Genomic DNA, 27,154 nt, shown 5'->3' on the forward strand with positions numbered 1-27,154 from the left:
ATGGCTAGTAATTGGGGCTATTAGAATTTTGTGCTATTTCTATAGCAAGAATCTTTCAGGGTAGTGATATCCGGGCTTTTAGTGATTTCTATGTAATCAGTTGGATGTTGGCTGTGGAATTCCATAGTTTTGGCCATGTCTAGACCTCTGGCTAGGCAGACAGCTTGTAACAATTATTTATGCAATAAATTTGTATGTTAAAGGTGCCGTACAATAGCCTCCTTTGCATAGTAAAGTGAAATAAAATGCATTCTTAAAAAAAAGGGGGGGGGGCAGAAACAATCTCCACCCCCAAGATTCTCTTGTGACAAAGTAATGGATGCTCAGGATGTTTAGTTATTCAAGTACTGCAGTGACTAAATAGAAATACACAAGTATTAGTTAGACTGTCTCCAAAGGCTATCTTTCCTTCATTAATGATATTGGAAATGTATATACTGTCATCATTACCAAACTGATGGCTCCATTTATAAACCAGTGAGAACCTCATCCACTGACAGCAGTGGAGCCACTTCTGGCATGACACTAAGTGACCATTATTTAAATAGCTGTAACGTATCAATTCACAAACAGATGAAAGGAATGTAGTTCTGTAGCTAGAAAAAGTCTCAATAGCTGAGCAAAGTGTTGATAGGAAATAAAAACCTAACCGTTCAAATACAGATGGGGTCTTGACTGAATGGTAGGACTAGCAATAGTTTTGGACCATCTCAGCATTACTTGTGGATCTTGTGACAGTTTGACTTTTTGCCAGACTGTTTCCACTCTGCTTTTCAGAGGCATTACATTACCTGTGCATTAGAACAGTGGTCTCGAAAGTAGGGTGAGCAAGATCATCCCTGGGGGTGCACGGCAGGAGGTGCGCTGCCCAAGGAGCGCTGTTGGCACAGCGGCTGCAGCGCTCCTGCACCTTTGATTCTTTGGCAGCATCTCTTCTTCTTCCCCTTTTTTCTTTTTTTTTTTTTTGCGCTTCCCTAGAGCTGGCCTGGGGGTGCGCGATCCAAAAGGTTTGGAGACAACTGCATTAGAACCCCTTGGCATCAAGGACATACTGCTGAAATCCTTACTTGGGCAAAATGCACACTAAATTCATATCAAGTGTTGCCTGGGTAGACGGTGGTATTGGGACTGTAATGCCAATAGGTGTTAGATTTTTAATGCTGCACATAATTGCAATGGATGTAGATCTAAGAGATTCAGTGCCAACTGCAACATACTTCATGATAAAACTTCTATTGTAAATTCTTTTGTCCAATTATTATTAGATTTTTTTTCAACACTATGACAAAGCCAGTGTAATAAGTCAAAATAGCTTCATGGACAACAGCCAGAGCGACTGAGACTTGTTTGAAGGTAGGGGTGGTGACTGTATGCTGTGTTGCAGGGTGGTTACCACAGAGATATTTGTATAGAATTTCTATGTGGCTGTCATTTTAGAAGATTTATAGTAATCAATAAATACACTGGAGGGTAGGGATAGGATATAGAGGGCCCTAGACAAATTAGAGGATTGGGCCAAAAGAAATCTGATGAGGTTCAACAAGGACAAGTGCAGAGTCCTCCACTTAGGATGGAAGAATCCCATGCACCGCTACAGACTAGGGACCTAATGGCTAGTCAGCAGTTCTGCAGAAAAGGACCTAGGGGTGACAGTGGACGAGAAGCTGGATATGAGTCAGCAGTGTGCCCTTGTTGCCAAGAAGGCCAATAGCATTTTGGGATGTATAAGTAGGGGCACTACCAGCAGATCGAGGGATGTGATCGTCCCCCTCTATTCGACATTGGTGAGGCCTCATCTGGAGTACTGTGTCCAGTTTTGGGCCCCACACTACAAGAAGGATGTGGAAAAATTGGAAAACGTCTAGCGGAGGGCAACAAAAATGATTAGGGGACTGGAACACATGACTTATGAGGAGAGGCTGAGGGAACTGTGATTGTTTAGTCTGCAGAAGAATGAGGGGGGGTTTGTTAGCTGCTTTCAACTACCTGAAAGGGGTTCCAAAGAGGATGGCTCTAGACTGTTCAGTGGTAGCTGATGACAGAACAAGGAGTAATAGTCTCAAGTTGCAGTGGGGGAGGTTTAGGTTGGATATTAGGAAAAACTTTTTCACTAGGAGGGTGGTGAAACACTGGAATGTGTTACCTAGGGAGGTGGTGGAATCTCCTTCCTTAGAAGTTTTTAAGGTCAGGCTTGACAAAGCCCTGGCTGGGATGATTTAGTTGGGGATTGGTCCTGCTTTGAGCAGGGGGTTGGACTAGATGACCTCCTGAGGTCCCTTCCAATCCTGATATTCTATGATTATCTCTAGTTCTCTTTGTAGCCTAGTCTTTAAATTATGCATCTGCCATCTAGGTAATTGTAACTTCCTCTGCCCATATGCATTTTAAGACTTGCAAAAATTGGTTCCATAAGTTGTCTGTGAGCATTGACATTCCCAATTAGAATGGAGCAAGTAATTCATAAGGGACGTTATTCAACAAATATATTTGTCTGTTCACATATTCTGATGAGAAAAGTTACAATCTGCTCAAAATTATTTGCTGAGTTACTACTTCAAACAATTCTTGGTATGTAACTCAATTGTGGTGGTTTGTTACAAGTATGAGCTATTTTGACTGGATACAGAGGACCTATAATGTGCTCCTTTTCCCAATTGGCTCAGTATCTTAGCATCCCTTGCACAGGGCATATTCTCACTAGCATGAATTTAAAATCTGTGAGAATCAGTAATAGCTTGTTACTGTTAGCTATTTTTGTGGATATTTGTGCTGGTAAACGTGTTAAGAGATTAATATTTTAATTTGCTTTGAGTCTTAATTTTCTTCCAGTAGTGCAGCAAAATACATTTTGAATATGCGGTGGGTTTTTTGTTTCAGTATTTGCCAGCTTTACTAGTGACGTGAAGCTAAAATAGCGTGAGATCCACCACTTAATATCCAACACAAGATCAAGTTAGAAAGAACACTTAAAGACATACAGATGTCAGATCTAGCAAAATAGCTAGCTGCCTTAGGAAAGGTTTAGCTGTTCGAATGAAGTTTAAAAGAGCATCTCTGTGTGGTTTTGTGAAACCCCAGTGGAGGGGGAGCAGAGGCTACCTCAGTAAAAACTATGAAACTCATTGACTTTATTTTTTTTACAGCCACACCAAATATGTATTCAGACTTTTTTTTAACAAAAATTGGAAATCAGGCAATTTGGAAGGTGGCTTTATTTATTCTCTCCTCTAAAAACTTATTACCTTTCTCAGACAAGGGGTCTACTCATAGTCTGAAAGGCCTGTGTGTGTGTCTGCAGTGGATACCATTTTAAATTAACTCAGCAGTTGCCACTCTGCATACTCAGTGTGTTGTTTACAATAGAAGTTACTCTGATTGCTGCAGGTACCTAGGGTTTAATACCCCTTAGAGCAGATCCTCAACTGCTGTAAACTGACAATGTAACTTCTACAATTTTCACCAGTTGACTATCTGCCCCATTGTATGTATTGCTTGTGTACTGTGTTAAGGAGGTATTGTAACAGGGTCCTCTTTCATCTACATGAGCTACAATTAAACAAACCAAAAAACAAAAGTGAAACAAAATAAATTTTGAACGATCATTGGTTAACACTAGAACCACAGTATAAGTCATACAATACCTATACTCTGAATGAGCAGTATTAAGCCATGTCTAAACTAAACGTTAATGATTGTACTAACAGAATCCCATGAAAGTTAAATGCCTAATTTGAGAATACACACACTCCACTTATTATTTTCTAGACTGAGGGAGAGGGCAAAAGAAGGTCACAGATTTGTCTGTAGCATCGGGGCAGCTTCTAGCTCCAGTAGCTCTAGTGCAGCGGTTCTCAAACTGTGGGTTGGGACCCCAAAGTGGGTCATGATCCCCTTTGAATGGGGTTGTCAGGGCTGGCTTAGACTTGCTGGGGGGCTGAAGCCCAAGCCTTCTGCCCAGGGCCAAATCCTAAGGGCTTCAGTCCTGCAAGACAGGGCTCAGGTTACAGGCCCCCTGCCTGGGGCTGAAACTCCCAAGCTTCAGCTTTGGCTCCCCAGAGCGGAGAGGATCAGATTTTGCCACCCCAACCCCCAGGGCAGTGGGCCTTGATCAGGCTCAGGCTTCAGTTCCCCCCTCCTGGGGTTGTGAAGTAATTTTTGTTGTCAGAAGGGGGTGAGGGGTCACGGTGCAATGAAGTTTGAGAACCCCATATCTAATGGCTAGGTAGCTAAGTTCCACTGTATGCTCTTTTGCTGCAGTTGAGCATCAGGGCCATACAATGATCAACCTTTATAAACCTTCCAATGATCTCAGATGAGGTTACCATAAAAACTGAGATGTTTACTGTAGGAAAACAGAAAACACAGCAAATAGGCTTTAATTCATCAAGGTACTGTGCCTAACTTCATGCGTACAAGTAGTCTCACTGAAGTCTGAGACTGCTCACATACTTAAGCCCTTAATTTTAAATTCCTTGTGGAAATGTCTGTTATGAGGCAATCTTAGGAAAAACTGAAGACAAAATCAAAAGTAAAGGAAAAGGTGACTTGTGGAATTTACATAAATTGTTTTAATTCAAAAACAGCTTCAGTGGAAAAGAGCTTTTAAAATCAAATCTGTAGTTTCAATTGCATACATTGGGCAACTTTATTCCATGTACATGACTGTCTAGGTAAATGTTAATTCCATAAATATGGTGATAGTGATTTCTGTTCTTGCAGCATGCAGCTGGGGATGGGAATATTTAGCTTATTTTGAAACTCACTAATATTACTACTTGAAAGATTAAAACAATATATAGATAAAGGATGGCACTTTTAGCAGATGTCAAGATTGCGTGCACAGCCTCTCTGAAAATACCATGTTACTTCTAAAAATTAAAACACTTTGAATAACAATATGCAGCTTTGCTCTCAAAATAGACATTTTATAAGTTACTGACTGCTGACAGGTTGGTTTAATATACATCTTTTCTTTTCCTTCTAGAGAGAGGTTAACAGTTGGATGTTGCCAACTGGCACAGCTGGAATACACTATTACACAATGCAATGCATCTGTCCACACGGAGGCCAAAAATAGGGGCTGGTTATGATACTACAATCAAATTCAGGTTTTGAGTTAGTGTTCTCTCCCCCCTTGAACTTCCCCTTCCTTAAATTGTACTCTTTTTTAAAAATAAAATGGAAGCTGTTAGAACAACCAAAATCTAGTCTTTTTTTTCTCTGTGCTGTTTAATTTACACTTGAATCTATTTCCTGAATTAAATGTTCCCCCCCCCCCGACTCAGCTAGTAACAGGAGTCCACCAGCAGCATTAATTGTTGGCATTCGTGTTAAATCTCATCTTCCAGAGAAGAACACTTAGCATGCATCAACTATTTAGACCACTAATTTAAAAGTGCAAAAAATAAAGCGTGTTTTTGTATAGTATAGAAGACCGCCCTATAAACACCTCCCTTCTATCACAAACAAAGCAAGAAAACGGTGTGGTGTGAAACAGAGGTTCAAGACCAAATCTACAAAAGCTATTGTGCTCAAACACCTTTAAGTACAAGCCTGAGGGAAAAATTTTTTTGGTCTGCCTAAAACATGACAGGCAAAATGGAGGAAAAAAGAGATTTCACCACTTTAGAAAGATAGTTCAGTGATCAACTTAGTAACACTCAGACCAGTACATACAGCAAAGGGCTGAGAATTTCCTGTCCTTAAGCAAAGAAGGTGTAGGTAAGATCTTAGTGTTTCTTATTAGGTGTACGAGTTAAACAGGTACTAACAAGTAAACTGCTTACACACACACACACCTTTTCAACCTACCTTTATCTATAAGGGAACTTTTCTACTGCTGGGCACCTTCAAATGATTTCCCTTGCTGCTGTTCAAGTTGCACACATTGCTGTTGGAATGTAATTATAACCAGACTGTTTCCTGAAACAGTTCACAGCTATTCAGTTTCTCTACAGCTAGTTACAATACTTCTGCCCTTTAACACTACCTATTTGCTTGTACAGAGACCAGAGATATCTGTAAAACTGTTTCACTGATTTTTTTAACAGCTTTATTGGAAGTATAACTCCTTAATAAATAGGGCTGTTCAAAATAGCACAATCTTCACTTTATGTAGATGCAAATGGGTCCAATCACTTATAGAAAAGAGCAGGATGAGATTTTATTTGGGTCTTGATAAAATCTGGCAAGCAAATTCTACCACCTTAGGGGGGAAAGGTTTCTTTTGTTCATATTCTTATATACTATTCTATGCACTGAATTCACAAATGTCTCAGAAGCTGTTACAGTACAGGCTCTGAGTTGCAGAAAAATAATTGTTTTTAAAAATACCTTGCTGCCCTATTCTGATTGTTGTAATGTGTACCCAATATGCTTGGGGTAAAAAATTCAGGATTGTTCATGACATACTGTCAATGATGTTGTCCTCAAACACTGACCATTTCATTCTTCAAAGCAGCAGTAGTGTGTCAGGAATGCATCACAGCATGTATTTTACATATACATACTTTTTTTCCCCAGGCCTGCTAAAAGTTAGAGAGCTCTCAGTAATTTTCTGACCAGTTACTAAAACTGATTTAATATGGATGAAGGTCTGTCATTAGCCAACAATACCTAAGCAATGTTCAGTTCATGGGCATTATGACATTTGGGTCCGCCTCTCAAATATCCCACCATAGTTAGTTCTAGTGTGTGGAGTATCATTGCTGTACAGACTTGGAAAGGAGTAAGATTGACAAAAGCTGGGGGGTGCTCACTGTGGAACATTAGACCTAAGCCTAGGCTAATTTAGTTGTATGGATCAGAACTTTAACTGAAGTTTTTCTGACTACATTTTACTTAAATTTGGAAGTGCTATGCTTTAGAATAATGCTGAATGAGCCACATTAAGTTCAGTATTAACCAATTGTAGAAAACCTGGTCAGTCATTTTGCTGTGAGAAAAATATATAAATGAAACAATGAACTCACTACTGTGGCACTTCTGGGTACTGCTGACGGCTAATTTGGCTGCTGAGGCCTGAATATCACTGCTCTAGCAAATCCTAAACTTTTGCTTTTAGTGGGTAGGTTCACTTCCATTTGTGTTGCATGATGATTTATCTTTTAAATAAAGAGCTTGTTAGTGACCTGTGAACAAAGCCACAACTACAACATTGATAGTAATTCTGTGGTGCAAGGATTTCCTGAAAGGTACCTTTTAATGTGTTTCCATCAGCAGCAAGCATTAAGTGCTAAGTTTGGCACCAAGAAAGTTAGATGTGCAGCACTACACATTAGACAGACACCAAGTCATCCCAACCAACACTTTTACATATGAATAGAGAAAATGAATCAAACCATAATACTGAGTGCTTATGAAACAAATTAAGTACTATTCATATTATAGCACATTTGTCAGCTTGCACTACTAGAAAAATAAATACCATTTTAAGAAGTGTTTATCACCCACTAGTAATATTCTAAAACCATGAACACTTCAGGCTTTATAAATATTAGCTCAACCCTTGTAATAAAACTGCTGTACAGAAAGCACCTTCAACAGGTGTCAAAATATTGGGAGCTAAAATGATTTTTAAATAAAAATTCAGTTATGTTCAGAAACACCATTCAAATTTAATGATCAGTGTTGCATACTAAAGTACAATACTGTAGCAGAGGCAAAAGCTTAGATGCTCATGTACAGTGGTAAATTAAATATCCCACTCCATCTCTATGAACGCCAAGATTGTCTCTCTGCCTCAATAACTATCTGCCACTTTCACTTCAACAGGTAATATTCTGCTGAGTATATAAAAAGTTATAAAAAGACAATCATAAAAGGTTAAGTAGTGGCAGGCATGTCAACTTTAATAAAAAAAGCATTGTATATGTTAAATAAGGCTTCTTGTTACAGACTGTTCCAGTTACTGGGGTGTGGGGGAGCCTGAAAAACCAACTGTCTATAACCAAAAACCCTATTCTTCCTGCCCCAAACACACATTCTAAGGGAAAAAATGTGCAAATTGGCAAAACAAACACTGGGTGGGGGAAGCTCTTGAAATGATATGCCCAATCAGTTCTTAGTTTCTCTTGCAATATTATCAGTTTCCAAAATTTAAGTAACAAAATCCAAAAATACACAACACCCTTCATCTTTCCAAAAAAAGTATATACAGCACATTAATAGTATGCAATATGCAAAAGCTTTGTGTTGCTGTTGGCAACTTCTATACCCTCCCCTCCCCTCCCCTACTGACATGTACCTCTACTAAAACACAATTACATCACTAAGCCTGTTAGTTTGCCAGGGGCACTTAAAGTGGTTAAAATTTGTAAGTTTTTGTATATGGGCTCCATTCATTTGACTCTGGGTTGTAGATTTCAACTGTATTCAGGAATTCATTGCCATCAAATCCTCCAACTGCATAAATGGTGTTTGCCACAGCTGCAATACCAGCATTGCTTCTTGGAGTAGTCATGTTTCCCATCATCTTCCATTCATTTTTAGCAGGGTCATACATCTCCACACAACTGACAGCACGAGAACCATCAAAGCCTCCACCAACAAAGAGTTTTCCTATTTAAAAGGGAATGATAAAAGTTTAACCTCTTATGTTCCATAAGCCTCTACTTCATGAGCCTCTACTTGTGTACATTTGTGAAAAATAAATTATTAAATTAAGTCAACATGAAGGGAGGTTGAAATCTAGGAAAAGGGGTTTTGTGTACTCCCAATACCACCAAACTACTTGTGCTCTCTTGGTTACCAACACCGGTTTTCTGTACTTATTTCAGAATTACTTCCATAACAGTTTCCCATTAGTGTTCGAATGTTGTTTATCTAGATAACGGATGCTGATGATTTCACTAGATACAACTTCCATTGTCTGAAGTCCTTTATAAAAATCAAGCCCAGGAAGCATGTGGAATGTCGTCGTGTCCCCCCCGCCCGCCAATCCTTTGCTTAACTGGCTGAAAGATTCAAAACTTACCATCATGAACAGCCACTCCAGCTCCACGCCTAGCCACATTCATAGGTGCAATCAGAGTCCAGGTGTCATTCTCTGAATTGTAACGCTCTACACTGTTCAGACAATTCCAGGACTCTGCTCCTCCAATTATATATAAATATCCATTTAGCTCACATACTGCAGACTGATGTCTACCTACAAATCAGAAGCCATCAGTTATATCCAGACCCCAAAAAACCACAAACCCATCACTCCTAAGACTTTAGCAACACAGACTTGCTAGTGCATGGCAGCTACCTTTTTTATTAGAAATAAAATATGCACATAGGCAGCAACATTAAAATTCTCCTTTAAAAATAGCGCAACAAACTTACGAATGTTAAGTGGAGCACAGCTTGTCCAAGATTTTGTTATAGGATCAAACACATCACAATTTTTCAGTCCCTTCCGCCCATAAGGATCTGAGCCACCAACAACGTACAGCTTACCATTCAAAGCACATACTCCTGTTTGTATATAAATAAAAGTGATTATCATCTAATAAATTAGTAAGGAACTAAACAGCCACAGTCAACAAAACAGCCATTACCTGCATTGCAACGACTGGTTCTCAGTTCTGGAACAGGAGTCCAGTCATCTATTTCTGGATCATACATTTCCCCACAACTCAAGTCATCAGAGTGGCCATTTGATCCCCCTACAACATACAGCTGTCCCTAATTGGAAGAAAAAACAACCACTATTTCACATGTGAATTGAAATTAATTCTGTTCCATAGCAATTCATTGGTATTAATTACAATTACTCAACTGCTAGCAACAGAAATTGCAAGGGGAAGTCCCGATGTACAAGAACAATTAAGTTATCAGTTAAATATGACGTAGTTTACCACGAACCTGTATGTTTCTTTTAAGGATTGACAAATCCAGCTTTTCAAGATACAACCCCAGAGATGTAACCAGATACCAAACAAGACTAGTGTATCAGCATTTATTACTGAAACTTAAGTTACATTTTAAGAAAAACGGTCTTTCTGCATTGTCAGGGATCTCTGCATCTGTAATTGAACAATATCTTTATCATTGCTGAACAACCTCCTCAAAGGCTGGAGCTACCAAGGAGGACACTGCAAATGAAGAAAAATGTGAATGCTTGACAGAACTATTTCCAGAAGTCTCTAGGGTCAGCTCTCCTCAGCACAGCATGTTCTAATGGACACAGTTTAAACCCCTCTATTTAATTATTAGTTAAACCGAGAAAGTGTTTTCTTCACTAATTCCCATACAAGCAAATAAAATCCCTCCTGGCCAAACCTATAGAATTGGCTGCTTTTGAATACTGAAACACTAACTGTCCCACTTGGCAGATGGGGCATGAAATCATAATATCCTCTGCATAGCTGCAATATTTCTTTTTGAAACACTATCCTAGAAATTCTGAATACCTTTGAGTGGATTTGTGGACATTTTAGATCTAAATCTGTTTATCCCATCCTTACTTTCTCTCACAAAATCCAAATAATCTACATGGGCATTTATACATCACAAGAAAATGCTTTTTTTTTAATCTGCACATACCATTAGAACTGCCATCTGGAATCGGGCTCTTGGTGTTCTCATAGGTGCGATAAAAGTCCAACGGTCCTTTCGTGGATCATAGCACTCTACCGTGCGCAGACATTCCTCTCTGTTATAACCACCTAACAGTAAGCCACAAGAAATCACATGCAAGGAGTTTATTGGGAATCAAAGTAAGTCTTAAACATTGTTTACTAGCTTCATTAAAGTTAGCATAGAATCTATGAACCTTGTTCAGATCACTGTGTTATGGAAGGTACTGTATATTAGACATGGTTCAATCCATACAAGTTTGGGCTTTAATTATTTTAATGGTATTTTTACCTGCAGCTATTAGCTTGCCATTAAGTTCCGCTGTTCCCAACCCAGATCGAGCATACTGCATTGGAGACAGGGGCTTTTCTATAAGGTCATCTGGTTGAATCTCAAAACTCATGCTCTTCAGCAGTCGTGGAGTACTAGTTGGAGAGCTCTGAGGGCTGTTACGCCCATGAAGAAAAATCACACAGAACACACCATCCAAAACAGCAAGACACAGGTAGGTATTACCTGAAAAACAATTTTTAAAAACTTTTCTATATATTTAAAATAACTAGTGGCTTCCAAATATAAGCCTATACTTAACCCTAACAAGTCTGGAGATTCTAAAATATTAATACAGTTGAGATTTACAGACTCCAAATTCACTCCAGTTATACAGACGCACTGTATCAGACAACTCAATTAAGATTCTACCTAAAAAAACCCATAAATCAATCTGAAAACATTTTAGGCGGAAGTCTCTCCCCCTCCCCCCCCCCAAGCACAAAATAACTTCTGTTCATGGTTCACTCGTAAATAATGCACTTGTCCACCTTCCTCACAATTCACCAAAATGTTCCATCCTTGGCCTCAAAATATCTGGGCTTTGATCTCAGCTGTGCTACAGACCTGAGTGACTGTGGGCAATTCACTTTATCTGCTTCTCTACCTGTAAAATGGGGACAATACTTCCCTATCCCATAGGGGTATTGAAGGAAATTCATTAATGTATGGAAGGTGCTCAGATGCTATGATTATGTGCAACAGGGAAAACCCTAAACAAAAAAAATGTAGACACTTACTTGAAGTCTTTTCGGAGGCAACAATTTTCCATTCATGTTTAGGACTCTGTACAGTAGCATTTGGAGAAGAAAAGCTTCCAGAGGAACTGCTACTTATCTGCTTGTGATCGTTCTCACGTGGTTGCTTTTTCTGCAAAATCAAAAGGCAGCTACAGAACCCTAGCCAGAGACCACACCTTGATCTACCTTTACTTCTCTAAACTAATCCACACAACTGAGGAAAATGCTTGATCGTTTCCACCTCTGCAAAGCATCATTTATAGCACACCTAAATTTTAAATAGAATTGCTTACATAATTAAAACACCTAAGTTGATTTACTCCCACCTTAGTATTTATTTCATCTCATACCACTACCTGAGCCTCTATCACAGACTCAGCCTTATAAATCATATGCCTCTGAACTCCTTTTTAGAAGTCAAGCATGCACTTTCACTAGACAAAGCGTTCTCACACTTCCTGTATCTTCCAGATTAAAAAACAAAAAACCCCCAAACAAACCCACATTCTTTGCCAGGCTTAATAAAATGGAAGTATGCATTTTCAAACACTCTCAGAATTTGGGCTAAGCCTACAATGCCCATTTCTGATTGGTTTTTAATAGATTCCTATTCCTCAGATTAGAGGCCCTTTCACACAGCACAGTCAACCTGTGGAACCCATTGCCTGGGGATGTTGCGATGACCAAAACTATAATGGGGTTCAAAAAAGAATTAGATAAGATAATGGAGGACAGGTTCATCAATGGTTATTAGCCAAGATGGTCAGGGACACAGGCCTATGCTCTGGATGGCCTTAAGGCACCGGCTGCTAGATGCTGGGACTGGACGACAGGGATGGATCACTCAATAACTGGCTTGTTCTGTTCATTCCTTCTGAAGCATCTGGCATTGGCCACTGTTGGAAGACAGGATACTGGACCAGGTGGACCACTGGTCTGACCCAATATGGCTATTCTTGTGTTTTCATCTAAAATTAAGTGTTTGTGATTTGGCTTCCAGTTGTCTTTATGATCCTGTTTAGTGATTTCTCTGATCTTACTTTTCTTATGCTAATACTTTGCAAGGAAGGGTTATTTTCTTGAGTCTCATCCCGAGTATAGTTTATTCAGTATTTCACTTTATAAGCTATTTATTTTTCAGACTTAACAGATATGGAGGAAAAAAACTTATTTCAGATCACATCACTGACAATGTTTGAAGTAGAAGCCAGGTAAAGAGCAAAAGTCCAACATTTATCAATTCTATTAATTCAGTGTAACAATGTTCTAAAACCCCACAGGTGAAATTTACACCTGTGCAGACCCTTGAACTGTATGGTTTTTCATATTAAGAAAAGGTAGCCAGATTTGTAAAATACTAGCTCCCAATCTAAGATTATCCATAAGCTTTTCCACCAAGAATTTCCCATACTCTGCACTGAACCATATATATATCACATGGCAAGGCTCTGTCATCTGCCAACATTCTTTTACTTTACGTTATAACAGACCAACTACCCAACAAGTTATATGTTTCTGAGGAGACCAAACAATGTATTTGTTTTTGTATCTCAACTAAAACGGGTCTGGTCTTCTTTCCCACCTCCCCATTATGGTGAAACTATTTCAGTTTCAAGTATTAAATCCCACCAAGGCATTTTTTACAGCTTTTTGTATACATACATGGATGTCCCTTAAATTATTTGAAAAAAGGATATTTAAAGATTGAATTAAATCCTCCATGATAGTGTATCTAAAAATTATTGCTGTACACAATTTAAACATATTTGCCCTAGTTTCTGCAAATATGAAAAAAAAAAAATCAGAGTTAAGTTTACTTTGGTCCTTGGCTTCCAAGTATGAGAACTGCCAATAGATATTTGATCTACTGAGTCGGAACAAAATTAATCCAATAGAATCATTAAATACCACTGAGGTAAACGGGGTTTATTTACTCAACTCTTCTCTTTACAGATTTTCATTTTTAAAATCCATGCTCTATGCAACCATAAATGTATTTTTAAAGTTTACTAAAAAAAAACTTTACCAAAACCAGATTGCTTCTGTCTGCAATTCTCATTCCTATGACTTCAGAAATCAAAGTAAAATTGCATTTAAACTCAATATATGAGAACTAGAGGCAGTTCAAATTTGGACACAGTAACTCTTATTTGGGTCTATCAGCCCATCCATTTCTTTTTAAGTTCCTTTCTTGAACTAGTTAAAAAGTTTGGCGGGTGAGAAGATAGAAGTGGGAAGATTCATGAACTTGGCATTTATAAAATCAAGGACTAACCACAATAGCTGAAGACAAATGAACATGCTTTCCTGCGCAACTCTTCCAATATACCTCTGCTCTGGCTTTCAACCTCTCTAACTATTCCATACTTCTGCTTCTTGCTCAAACTAATAATTGTGCAAAGTTGTCTATTTTTTCAAGGATGTGAACAAATAAGAACTAAGATTAAATCACCAAATTCAATTTAACTTGTGACTTATGCCTGAATTTAAACACAGATGAAAGTTGAATAGCTATTACATCACTCTTCTGGCTCTACAATCAAAAGAATTTACTGCCTCCTTTGCAAGTCCATGCTTACACATAGTTAGATTTTGCGCAGAGAAATTTCTCTAGAATTCCTTTAATGCCTGGCTCCTCTTGCATTCAGTCTGCACCCTCTTGTTTTTATCCAATTAACTTTTTCAGTCATGGCATCCACATCTTCTAATCCATATGAACTGTGTAAATTAGACACTCCCACACCCTTCTCAAGCTATTAATATTAAATTTGATTTTTCTAATATTTCTATTATAGCATCTCTTGTACTTGCCTCCCTCTTCTGTATCTTTTCAGTTCTTTGATAATCTGGGTTTTGTTTTTAAAAACACACATTTAGCACTGAAATTAGTACGGTTAACAACAAGATGAAGCAAGTGAACCGCCAATACCAACACAGAAGCTGTTTCTGCAAAATGTTTTCCTATCTGCATTAATCATCGAGATACTGCTTCTTCCCTTTACTATAGTACACAAGATTTTAGGTGTGCTATAAATTGCTCTAACCAAATTTGTACCTGATGAAACCTCAGACCATGTGCACTTTGTACCTGCACAAACTGAATGTGGTCATCATCACTGCCATACACCTCAGCCTGTCCATCTAGTAGATTTCCATCAAGCAGCTTGTGATCAGCTGAGTAGTACAACGTTTGAACCTGCAAAACAGGAACAGAATACCCATGTGGCTGCTGTCTCCATAGCTACTTAACAACAGGCAGATTTACACAAACTCCAGAAGGTCCTCTGCAGCACAGCTTGTCATGTCGTCTCATCTTAATCTAGTAGAATGGCAAAATTAAAAGGAAGCAGACGTCATGGTGAAAGTCTTCAAATATCGGCTGAACGATCCTTGATTTATCAGCTTGAAAGAAATCTTCATTTTTCAAGGACTTCTATTATTTACCAGTACAGTAACTAATATATATCACAAGTACAATGTACATTATCTTTCAGAATAAATTATACAAATCCACAATCTCATGCAAGCACTCGTTATTCCCTGCAAACAAGTTTTCTGAATTGCAAACACAATGCTTTCTGTGGCCCCCACAAAAAAAGGGGAGGGGGAGGGGGCATGTGAAGCCAAAGATTGGATTCTAAAAAGGAAAGTAAGGAATTGGAAGAGGGGATCAAAAATGTAAGTTCTGGAGAAAATGTTGCCCATGATTTGTTACCAAATGCAATACATTAATCAAGGACACCTGAGTTGCAAATGGGAAAATCAGAGCATTTTAAAAAATAACTATTGAAAGGGGAAACATACATGTGAGAATATATTTGACAGTATAAACATGTACTTTTGCCTATACAAAAGTATTCTGATTATCTACCTTGCCTGGAATAACAAACTGGAAAGATTTTATGATGAGCAACAGGTTTTGTGAAACTTCATTTTTCCAAGCAAGTTAAAAATTTAGAATTCAAAAAATGCAGATATTAAAAAAATTGCCCACAGTGTAACTGTTCTAGCGGTATTCATGAGTAAAGCCATTAAACAACACACAAAACATTAAAAATAAGATATCCTGTAAAGGAGTAAGTAAACACCATTAAATCATCATCATCGTTCTCTGCCCACAGCGGATTTTCTTAGGAGAACTGGGGCAGGACTGCTGCTTCATTACGTGTCAATACACTTGAGGTTTCTTCTTGGTTCTTCAGCCTTGGTATCCTAGTTTTGTTAATAAACCTATGGGGAGATAAATCAATGGGGAGGAACAACCATTAGAAGCTTTTACCTACTTCTCACTAACAAGCAAAAAAACCTGTGGAAGAAAACATTTAAGAATCTACAGCAAGTTTCAGTACCACCTCCCCATTTCCAAAGCAAAGTTAAATGCACTTTGAAGTTGTTAAACAGCACACAGTGAGAAAACAAAAACAAAAAAGGAAAGCAGAAGACCAGACTGAACAGTTCATTCAGCTCACCTGGACACCCCCCCCGTTTCTCAGCTTATGGGTACCTATAGTAAAATTTAAATTCTTTAGGGTCATGGTTAAAAAAATAAAAGAAAAAAGGGATCATCTTTCATGTCACAGAAGTTTAATTTTTTTAAAACTATTTAATCCCATTTACTTAAAGACTAACCTCTTCCATTAGATCTTCCAGACTGTCTCCATTTTCCCAGATGCTGCGCTGCACCCAGTTGATTACCTTTGTGTATAATTTGCCATTGCTAGGCAAGCCAACATTGTCTTCAAGCATTACTTCAAGCTTGAGTTAAAAATAAGAATAGTTAGTGTCCATCTTACACTACTGCATACAAGTTATAAGTTTACAGCATGTCAGTATTTTACTGAAGTTAATTATTCCTAAAGAAATTAAAACACGACAGAATTTTCTAGCTCTGCATACTGAAAATGAATGCATATACTACTCTTTACCATTCCACCAATGGTCAGCCCCTGGCTGTTTTCCTACACCCTGGCAACAGAAATGATAATTTTGCATCCTTTAATTTTGACTTAATATCTAAAGTCTTCTCAGAATAGAAGACCGCATGTATCATGCACAACCAAGTGTCATGGCACCAATGAACGTAATCTAATGAAGACTTCTAACAGAAAAATGTTATATAAAATGCTAGCATACGGTGTTAAACAATTTGAAAACTACTCTGCAAACTCAGCATGTGTGAAAAGAAAAGGAGTACTTGTGGCACCTTAGAGACTAACTAATTTATTTGAGCATGAGCTTTCGTGAGCTACAGCTCACTTCATCCGATGTGTTTCACACGGCTGTTACTCTGAAGCATGTGTGAAATGTTTCCACCATTGAAAAAGGAACCAGCGATTTTTACTGTTTACCTTACTATGGCTATTAGCCAGTATGTGCAGTGGCAGTGTCCCTAGCCTGTTTCCCAGAAGTGGGAACAGTGAATGGATCACTTGATGATCACCTGTTCTGTTCATTCCATCTGGGGCATCTGGCATTGGCCACTATCAAAAGACAGGATACTGGGCTAGATGGACCTTTGGTCTGACCCAGTATGGCCGTTCTTATGTTCTATCCCTCCTACCTTAACTACCTAGGTTTATTTCGTTACAAGATTAAAGAAACAGCTTTAAATTGCTACTAACCTTTAACCGTGGAAGCTTGAGAAATTCCTCCTGTTCTGAAATCTGCAACAAATGTTCCTGAATGTAACCATCAATCTTGTTCAACAAACGTGAGTCTCCCATACAACTTGCAAAGTTCCGGTAAGAGATGCAGCTCTGAACGTCCATCTTAGAGAGCAAGTAATCACCACAAACCTTTAAAAAAAAATTGAGTAATATCCCAAATTTACTAGTAGCATATTACACTTTTATACATACATTTCTTTTTCAACATATGGCAAACACTTAATATGAAAGATACCATAGAAAGGGAGCACAGTAGAGTTATGATACAGATTTTCTGGTCAACTCTTTCAGAAAGGCAACATTTCAATCTCTAGTGGTTTTGTTAAATAAAATCTACCTGAGTACTTATGGCCTCCACATTATATTATCTAAGCACCTATCAAGGTTCATATTGTTTATTCTTAAATGAATTTGTAGCCTGTCTCCCCTATCGAATGTGTTGTTTACAAACAGACTGCCAACAACCAGGAATTTGAGAGTCAATGGGGATTATTCATATTCATATATGAGTTACAGTTTTTCAGGCCAAACTATGCCTTCTCTGCGAGCTCAGTGCCTTCAGTGGGCTTGCACGGATGTAACTGACTGGAATTAAGTCAACAGTTCTAGTGATAAAACACCAGTACAGAATCCGTTCCTGTTATCTTGGTTCGACAGCGTTAACAGGTGTGGAAGTCGTAAGCACCTTTCTGTCACTAAAAATCAGTACATATGATTTTGAGTACACAAAGAACAGACTGCCTGAGCGACAAGTAGTCATTTTAATCACTTTTCCACAGTATAATCTCACTTGAGTGTCCAGTTCACTTTAAATATAGTGTTTTCTCTGCCACTCAAAGGTTAATAATGGGACTGCTGTAGTAGCTGCAAATTATACCTGCTTGACTCTCTCCATCTTCAGCTTCTTTGCTGCAGAGTATACATCTTTTACTAGCTCTTTATCAGCTTTCAACCTATTAAAGAAATTTAGGTGTTATTCTAAAATAAATAATATTAATATTTATCTCTTATTACTTATTAGCAAAGTAATACTCACTGAGCGGTGTAGGCATAATTTAATAAGACTTCAACGGCTTGTGGATTGAGATCATCAAATTTAACATGAGAAACTCCATGAGAATCACTATCACTGTTGAAGATTTCAAACAGGTAGGGACTGCAGCAAGCTAGGACTGCTCTATGTGCCAACATCTCATGTCCACATACCTTTATTTTAAAAACATACATGAGAGGACAGTAAAAAATTAAGAATGTACATTACAAAAATGCAAAGTATTATGCAGTCTTGTTCATAACTATATATTAGAAAAATTATTTTATCAATATACTTTTTTTTCAATTTGCACCAGATGAATTAAACGGCTACATTTTCAACTATCAATATATGGTTTTTAACTATATTTCTCTGAATTTATATCCCATGGAAAATCAGATTCTAAAGTCTTAAGAGTCACAGAATCAATGTATACAGACAACAAAGAGCACTGTTTAAATGTTGCACCCAGATGACACTTTGTAACCTACCTGAAGCCGAACATCACAGAACTGACCACTTTTACGCAAGGCATTTAATTTGGCAACAGATGACTCTATGAAGTTTTCATCTTCAAACATCAAATACCCATTAGGAATCATTTTGCTGTTGATTTGGCTGTCCAAAAAAAAAAAAAAAAGTAAGCTTCTTTCAATTTGTAAAGTTTACATACACAGCACCAAAGTGTATAAATTATTTCCTTATTACCAGCTCCTTCTTTCAAAATATATAGACGCTTTGTTTGATGTCAATAAAATAAAGAGCAGTGACCCATTTAAAACTAGACTGGACAAAATGCACTGGCAGGGGGAGGATAACAGCTCTTTTCCATCTCTAATTTCTATGATTCTAAGATTCGTGCTGTATGTTCCTCTGAACTAATTTCCCCTGGTTCTCTGGACTCCATGCCATGCATGGTTCATTAGGTCTGCACAATATAACCATTTCAGAGGTCAAAGAAAGCAAATTCATAGTTGAAAAGTGCCAGGACTTCAACCTTCTGTTTAAACTACTCTTAAGGCCTACTTTATATACAGTTTTCAACTGTACAAAAAAAATCTTTAAAAAGTTTAGCTTTATGTAATAACATTAGAATGAAACATCCTGAACAATTAGCAAACATATATTTAAAGGATCACTATCAAGTTAGAAGTCTTTTCTACCTGCAGTTTTACCTATTTATAAATAATGCCTATGGTCTGATCTACATAGCACCACAGTGCAAACTAGAGGAGAGTGATTTAATTTGTAGAGCTGTCTAACTGCCCTGTGTGGACTCTTCTGATATAAATGAAAAGGCACCTAGTGCACATTAATCTAGTCAGGTAACTTTTAGTTTGAGGCAGCAGGGTCTACACAGGCAGTTAATAATGCTCTACAGTTCATACTCTTGTAGTTTGCACTGTAGCATCATGTAGCGAAACCCTAAAATTATTATAACAGGAGAAATTATTTTTTCAAAGTTTACTTTGTGCATTTGACAGCAATTTATGAGTTGTCAGTTTCCCTGGACTCAGTCAAATCAGTCACTTCTGTTTGTGTGGGTCATTCACATAGTTATATAGGTGAAACAGAAAAGTGTGATTGCAAGAATTTCAAAAAAGGACAGGGAAACTCAGAGGCAGAATAGTACTTGAAGTGACAACTTATTTGATGAGTTTGACTAGACTTCAGATTTAAAGAAGCCTGTAGGATTGACAAGGAAAATGAGGATGTAACTTCAGAAGTGCCTAATGAAGATGTTAGACATGCGTTTGAAAATCCCATACTATAAAGTTAGCCAAACAACTTTTCAGAAAAGAACATGAAGTATGCTATTTCTAATTTATTATTACAGAACAATTTGCATTTTTAGTTTGCAATTAAAGGCATGTAATTAGCATAAGATTTAATTTTTTTAAATATTTTAAGGTCAGACTGGAAACTAGAGTAAAGATTAGTACTAAGGAAGATAAACCTTATTAAAAAAAACTCTGTAAATCACAGATGTAAATCCAATTACTTCAGTCGTTTACTAGAGTAAATTACCACAAATAAACATACTAATGATAAGTTTCACTTAATTACAAGCTTCTTCCTTTGCATGCACTTTCATTTATAGTCAAATACTATGTTATGTCTGCCTATTACAGTAACAGAACAAAAATTTGCTAACTACAAATATATGTTTTATCTTATACACATTTAATTAACAGCATTAACTCACCTGCTAAATATAATGCTGTAAATTTATAACTGGGAAACCTTAAATAATCCAATAGTAATGGCGTGTTAAATCAGAGCACGTCACTTTAATATCTTCTTATATGAAGACAATTTGCTGAAGTGCAGGCAGACGGGTTGTGTCCTGTGAGCTGCAATGACTATTCCAAAACTAGCAGGCTTGCAAATGATGTAATCAAGTCCTTAAGAGCTATAGACATGAATTTCTTCTGTGATAATCATGCATCATAATCTGCAACAACCAAACAAAAGTTAATAATTAAATATAAAACAAAATAATTTCAGTATTTTATGTTTCAGATTAAGCAATTAATATCCCTTTCAAATCCAGGGCTAGAATGTTTAACTGTACAGTTAACTTCTCTCTATATAATCTATCCTCACAAATTTTGTTCCAAGTACTCTCTCACATTTTTTAATGGCGAACTCAATACATTCTCAGCTGGCAAAAAGTAATGGTCATAAAGTTTAAGGTCAAAAGGGACCACTAGAGCATTTCGTCTGACCTCCTGGCCACCACACGGAGCACCCACACACTAATTCCAACAACCAAAATTAGACCACAGCATTACAGCCCACAGGAGAGTAACAATTATGTGCCACAAGATGAATGAGGTAATATCTTCTATTGGACCAACTTCTGTTGGAGAGATACATGTTTCGAGCTTCGTGTCTCTAATATCCTGGGACTGACACAGCTACAACTACACTGCATACAATTATGTGCCACAGGAAGAGAACAGGATGGACCCAGGTTCACCAACGTCCAAAGTGCCCACAATGGAAGGGAAATGATTAAGTGAGATATACCCACAAGATAATGCTGGCAAGTGACCATACACACATGCTGCAGAGGAAGAAACACCCCCAATTCCCCACCCCCAAGGTCACTGTTTTCTGATCTGGGGGAAAATTCCCTCCCTACACCATGATAGCGATCAGTGACCCTTTGATCATGCAAGAAAACCAGTCAGCCAAGCATCAGAGGAGGAATGCTTGGTGCTAACTCAGAGCCCTGGCCCTCCCTATCTAATGTCCCATCTTCAGCTGTGGCCATCCCCAATGCTTCAGAGGAAGATTTAAAAACAACAACTCCTCCTCCTCCACTTGGGGAAGGGGAAATACCTTCCTGACCCCTGCAGGCAGCTAGCTAAACCTTGAAGCATGAGCTTTTAGAAACATAAAATGTAAACCTGAAGTGAGCCCCAGCTGTTGAGCCCTAGCCGTTACCATCACAAGCAACCCCATCATACAATTACACTCAAATTTGTCCAGCTCTCTCTCAAAACTAATTCAGTTGTTTGCGCCAAGATTCCTATTAGAAGACTGTTCCAGAACTTCATTCCACTTTCTGACAGTGACAGAAATGCTGAATAATCAACTACAAAATGTCCCTTTAAGCTATATAGTTAAATAAAAAAAACTCAACTCTTTATTTAGAATCCTTTAACAATGAAACTGAAATTTAAATACAAATACAAGAGTAAATGTCTAAATTTGCAAGTCAACATTTCTCATATACATTGTATCATTTAGAAGGATAGACTTTTGAATTTCCACAACCAAAATGTTCATTTTAATTTAATATTTAAAATCAGACTTAAAGAAACACTCGACTGCTTTAAAAATATTATACTGAAATTATTTTGATACTGTTCTTAAAACAGTTTAAATAATTATATTTGTTGGGCATAGAAAGGAATTTGGAGAACTAGATGTCTTAATAGATTCATAGATATTAAGGTCAGAAGGGACCATTATGATCATCTAGTCTGACCTCCTGCACAAGGCAGGCCACAGAATCTCACCCCCCCCCACTCCTGCGAGATAGATAAGTAATCTTCAGTAATAAAATATAGTGTTATGCTTCTAGGTCTGTGGTTCAAATCTTGCCAAATTCTATAGTAACTAGTGACTTATGTGAAACAAATTTGAGTCTTAATGCAGTTTCTACTGAAAAGGAGTTCACTGCATATAAACCACCATCATAAATGACATTAGTTGTAGAGGTGCCATAGACTGAATGGGTGAAGAGACATTACTTATTTTGTCCTGTAGAAAAGTAATGAGATACACCAACACGGTAATATGAATAAACCTGGACTGCATTTGCCTGTTGGGTTTTTTTTAATTTTATTTTATTTCTGGAATAAACTCTTCCAATCTTCACTGCTGTCAATCAGCTCTTTCCCTGAACACTACATTCCCTTAATATTGTGGGGAAAGCAAAAGAACATTGTTTTTTTGTGCCAGGCCCACATACTTGTGTTTGTAGGATTAAGACTCTAAATTTTAAAATTTGATAAAATCCTGTAGCAAAAATTTGATTTTATGATCAAATAAAAAGGAACTTAATTAACCCAATAAACCTTTTTAGTTGCAGCAGGCTTTCTTGCTTTTCATGTTCTATTTTGCAAGATATTTAGGTCACACTTATGTCTACTTGTAGTCCATTCATTATTTAGAAACCAGAATATAAAACCCGAAGTCTTCATGAATAGGTTTCCTTCCTGAGTTATCCTGAACTCTCTCACATTTTTTTATAATGATCAATAAATGCCACCTTTGTATGTCTGGATTTGTATTTGAGGTAAAGATAGTTTAAAAAAGGGACTAAATGTATTTAAGATATATCAACACACTCTAGACCAGAGAGTATAGTCCTATGTATGCAGCGCAACTTACTAAAGAGAGAGATCTTGGAATGGTCATTAAGGACTACAATGTCTTCAACAAAATGTAACAAGGTGGTGACATAACCACATAATCTTTAGTTGTAGTACCAAATGAAAAATGGGTCAGTGAATTTACTATAACATATTTGTTAGCTGAAAATATATCTCAAATTTCTATTTAATATGTTTTAAATTTTGTGTCACCTTTTCTTTCCTGAAAGTTTTAATTCTTTCCCAGATTAGGTCATTATGTCCGCCTTCTTGATGCACTTGCTTTCAGCATGCTTCTTTTTTCCTCTTTCCACCCTCCACATTTACTCCTGGGGGAATTTTGCGCCACTACACATGTGCAGAACTTATGTCCCGCACCGATTTCTTTACTTCCCCACAGAAAAATGACTTTCTAAAGGAGAGGCAAAGGAAAGTTACAAGAGTGGTCATACGACCCTCCCCAGCAGTATGTTTTGGGAGCCCAGGGCAGCCTGCAGAAAGGTAAATCACTGTGCGGAAGGTGTGGGACTGGGGAAGACCTGGATGGTGGCTCCTACCCTGCGCCAGGCTCAGCTGCTAGTCCCGGCTGAGCTGGGGAGGACAGGATTTTCTCTTCCCATGCACACACCCAGACCCCTTCATACCCAGAGCCTCCCGCCAAGCCTCACCCCCGCACACCCAGAACCCCCCCAACGAGCCCCACTCCCCCTGCACCTGAAGCACCCCAACAAGCTACCTACCGTATCCCCATCCTACCAAGATCCCACCAGCTGCACCTGGATCCCCACTCCACTGAGCCCCACTCCCCCAGCATCTGGACCCCCCCGCCAAGCTCTATCCTCCCCACCCCACCCCCTGCTGAGCCCCAACTACCTTCACCTGGACCCCCCTGCAGAGTCCCATTACCTTTACACCCAGAATCCCTCAACAAGCTCCTATGCATCCAGATCCTCCCCACAGCTGAATCCCCCACCGACCCGCCCACACCCAGATTGCCCCACACAGAACTCTTTCAACTCACTCCAGGATCTCCCCACACTAAGCCCCTCCACACTTGGATCCTGCCTTGCTGAGCCTGCCTACCAATACCCAGTGCACCTAGCAAGAAGAGGCAGGGTCCTGGAGTGTTTCTGGGGCAGGCCTGGTCCTTGCACTGTGTCAGGGTTGGGTGCAGCCTCACCACGGGTCTGTGTCCCCCGGGGTTGGGTTGGGAGGGAGAAGAGATGGAGCTGCACAGTGATCTCCCACCTCTGTGCAGCCAGTGGCCTGTGCTCTCCAATGCCAGGCTGGAGCCTCCACATTTATTTGACAAATAAAATTTGCAGAATTTTAAAATACTCTGTGCAGAATTTTTAGTTTTTGGCACAGAATGCCCTCAGGAGTACACATTAGATACCATGTCCTCTAAACCTCTTCTGTATTTTCTGCCTCTCCTACTTCTCTCACACTTCTCTCTCTCTATTCCAATAATCACTCTCCCTTGACTTACCATACACCTACTCCCTCATTCATACTCACTCCCTTTTTTCACATGTAAAATTTCCCAGAACACTAAGAAGCTGAACACTGGCCAGATAAAAAGCCAAGTCACACACCCCCCTCAAGCTATTGGGAAAAGAAGCAGTCAAATTTGTCTTGCTTGCAGCAGCTCACCAATGCCATAATTTTCCATCGAGGATGCATATTGTGCTTCAAAATGTAAACTTATGACAGCTAATATAATCAACACAGTACTGTGTGTCTGGTGGCTTCATCTTTTGTAGCTCCCAGCTAGCAGGTGTCTGACATCTGAAGCCCACCCCCACTAGTAGCTGCTGGAAAGAACAGTTTTCTCACACCACACTATCTCCCCCATCCACAAGCCCCCTGGCTACTGCAATTATTGAGGTGATGGTGTGTTTCCATATATCTACCATTCCACAGCCTATATTCAGGGTCTTCCATCCGAGTGAATAACTCCAGTGTTTGCCTCTGCTACCACTCAGCTTTTCCACACAGCATCAAGTTACAATTGCCCTGTTTCTTTTAAGTTTGTATTGCTGCTAAGTGAAACTGACAAAACTGGTCAGTTTTCACTTTACTGCACTTTGGGAAAATTATGAGAGGCAATTGAGACACTGGAACTTTGCAGACAATAGGTGAATATGCTTGTCTTTTCTCTAAAATTTCATTCTATTCCTACTAATGAGGCAACTCTGCTGATGGTAGCAACTGCAGAAAGCAGGAATGCAGACTAGCCACTGTTGTTTTATCTGCATCATCTACCACTTCTCAGAGCACCTACGGAGGACATGGAGATTAAGATACAGCAATGCATCCTCTCCACCAGCTTGGCAACCCCTTATAGGAAGTCAAAAAATATTTAAACACCTCCCTCATTTTTACATCAAACAAGTCAAAGTATCAAGCCTATATAATAAATTTGGGTATGTGTGTTTGCAGAGGTTGACAAACTACTTTACCGTGAAGGGAAAGTATGTGCAGGGAGTAGGGGAGCAAGCTTTCCTTTGCTTTACATTGTAATAAGATCTTCAATGTCTTATGAGCCTCTCTGGCCATGCCACCCTCCAGTAAGTCACTACCCACCAGCTGACACACTGGTTCACATTAGCCCTCTAGCCATGCTACCACCAGTAGAACTGAACTCTGGGAAATTTCAGACACAAGCCTAGTTTAGACAAGATTTCATGAAGACAGCACTGTTCATATTTTTAATATCATTGCAACCTTAAGTTGTTTTTTCAAATGCAAAACCTAAGATTCTAGAGAACTAATGGTACTCAGCTTCTACTTCTTCCAGCAAGCCCTTCAGAAATGGGACACAGGGATGAAAGAGTTGCAACAAGGCATCACATTTTAAACGGCTGAATTTTAGGTGTGTGAATCTTTTTATCCGAAACCAGAAGACAGCCCACGGCACCTAAATCACTAGCCCCCACCTCCACCCGACAAAAGAACTGCAGCCGTCTCCTTGTTCAACATGCATTATGCATCCAGCTCTGGATTGGCTAAAACGTCCACTCCCTTCGGAACAGCCGCCGTTCAATCCCTTGGGCTTGGCAACAGGAGCCCGCAACGTGGAGACAGGAACAAAAGAAACATCGGGGAGGGAGACTATCCACGTCCCTCTGCCACACTGCAGAGAGGGAGCGACACGACGTTCCCTGCAACCCCCACAGCTAGTGTGGCTTTAGCCGCATTGTTTCCTTTGTCAAGGAGAACTGGGGGAATGGGTCTGAGGATGGTGAGGAAGGCATCGCCCAGCCTCACAGTCACTATCCTTCTTTCCTCCCCCAGAAACTGACCCCCTAGCACGCGAAAACCATGTGCCCGTCTCCCCGAGAGCGGCAGTGACCCGGGACTCCCCCAGGCGGGAGGACGGCGGACGAGGCTCGCGCGCCAGGCCCCTGCTCCAGGCGGCGGGATCCGCCATTCGCGCGCGCGCGCCACGCTACAGGTGAAGAAGGGCGCCAGCCTGGGCGAAGCTGGGCAGCCCGCGCTACGACACGCGGTGCTCCAACATGGCGCCGCGCGCGGCCCGGCCATCAGACTCACACAGCCTTACGCGGCCCGAGAGGAAGAATCCGCCAGCCCAGCCTCATTGCCCCCCGGGCCTCCTCCCTCGCCCCCGGCCCTGGAGCCAGGTACCTGGTGTCTTTCAGCGCAGACGACACCGTTCATATTGAGAGCTTCCAGGCTGTGGACGAAGTCGGTTCGGAGACGCAGACCCAGCCCAGTACGGAGGCGGCGGCGGGGGTGTCCGCGGCGGCGAGAGGGATCGGGACGGGAGGCGACTCAGACCGGAGTGAGCGCGCGCACAGGCGGGGAAGGCGCCAAACTGCCGCCACCAGCCAGCTCCAGAGCCTGCGACTGCCCCCGTCCGCGCGCGGCGCCGCCGATGTTCACAGAGACACTCCGCCCCCGGAAGCCGAG

The 27,154-nt window shown here is 39.6% G+C and overlaps 2 protein-coding genes across 7 annotated transcripts in view; one reads left to right on the forward strand and one right to left on the reverse strand.

The window, feature by feature from the left end:
• The window catches only part of SWT1 (SWT1 RNA endoribonuclease homolog), a 71,240-nt gene extending 66,033 nt beyond the window's left edge, over positions 1-5,207 (forward strand). For all 6 annotated transcript variants that reach the window (XM_073356678.2, XM_073356684.2, XM_073356683.2 and 3 more), the window contains one exon: positions 4,985-5,207. In XM_073356678.2, the coding sequence (XP_073212779.2) occupies positions 4,985-5,090 (106 nt within the window). In that variant the 3' untranslated portion in view covers positions 5,091-5,207. The remainder of the gene's footprint in view (positions 1-4,984) is intronic.
• Positions 5,208-7,160: 1,953 nt separating this feature from the next.
• IVNS1ABP (influenza virus NS1A binding protein) lies at positions 7,161-27,152 on the reverse strand. The gene is made up of 15 exons (XM_073356686.2): positions 26,870-27,152; positions 20,539-20,787; positions 18,824-18,950; positions 18,336-18,505; positions 18,177-18,252; positions 17,255-17,428; positions 16,263-16,388; positions 14,722-14,829; positions 11,634-11,763; positions 10,855-11,079; positions 10,531-10,652; positions 9,543-9,669; positions 9,328-9,459; positions 8,975-9,148; positions 7,161-8,559 (listed from the first exon to the last, which is right to left on the reverse strand). Exons 3-15 carry the CDS (start codon positions 18,932-18,934, stop codon positions 8,306-8,308), a joined length of 1,929 nt encoding a protein of 642 aa, XP_073212787.1. The 5' UTR covers positions 18,935-18,950; positions 20,539-20,787; positions 26,870-27,152; the 3' UTR covers positions 7,161-8,305.
• Positions 27,153-27,154: the final 2 nt, after the last annotated feature.

The sequence above is a fragment of the Lepidochelys kempii genome, chromosome 8, assembly GCF_965140285.1.
Source record: "Lepidochelys kempii isolate rLepKem1 chromosome 8, rLepKem1.hap1, whole genome shotgun sequence".
Lineage (NCBI taxonomy): Eukaryota > Metazoa > Chordata > Testudines > Cheloniidae > Lepidochelys > Lepidochelys kempii.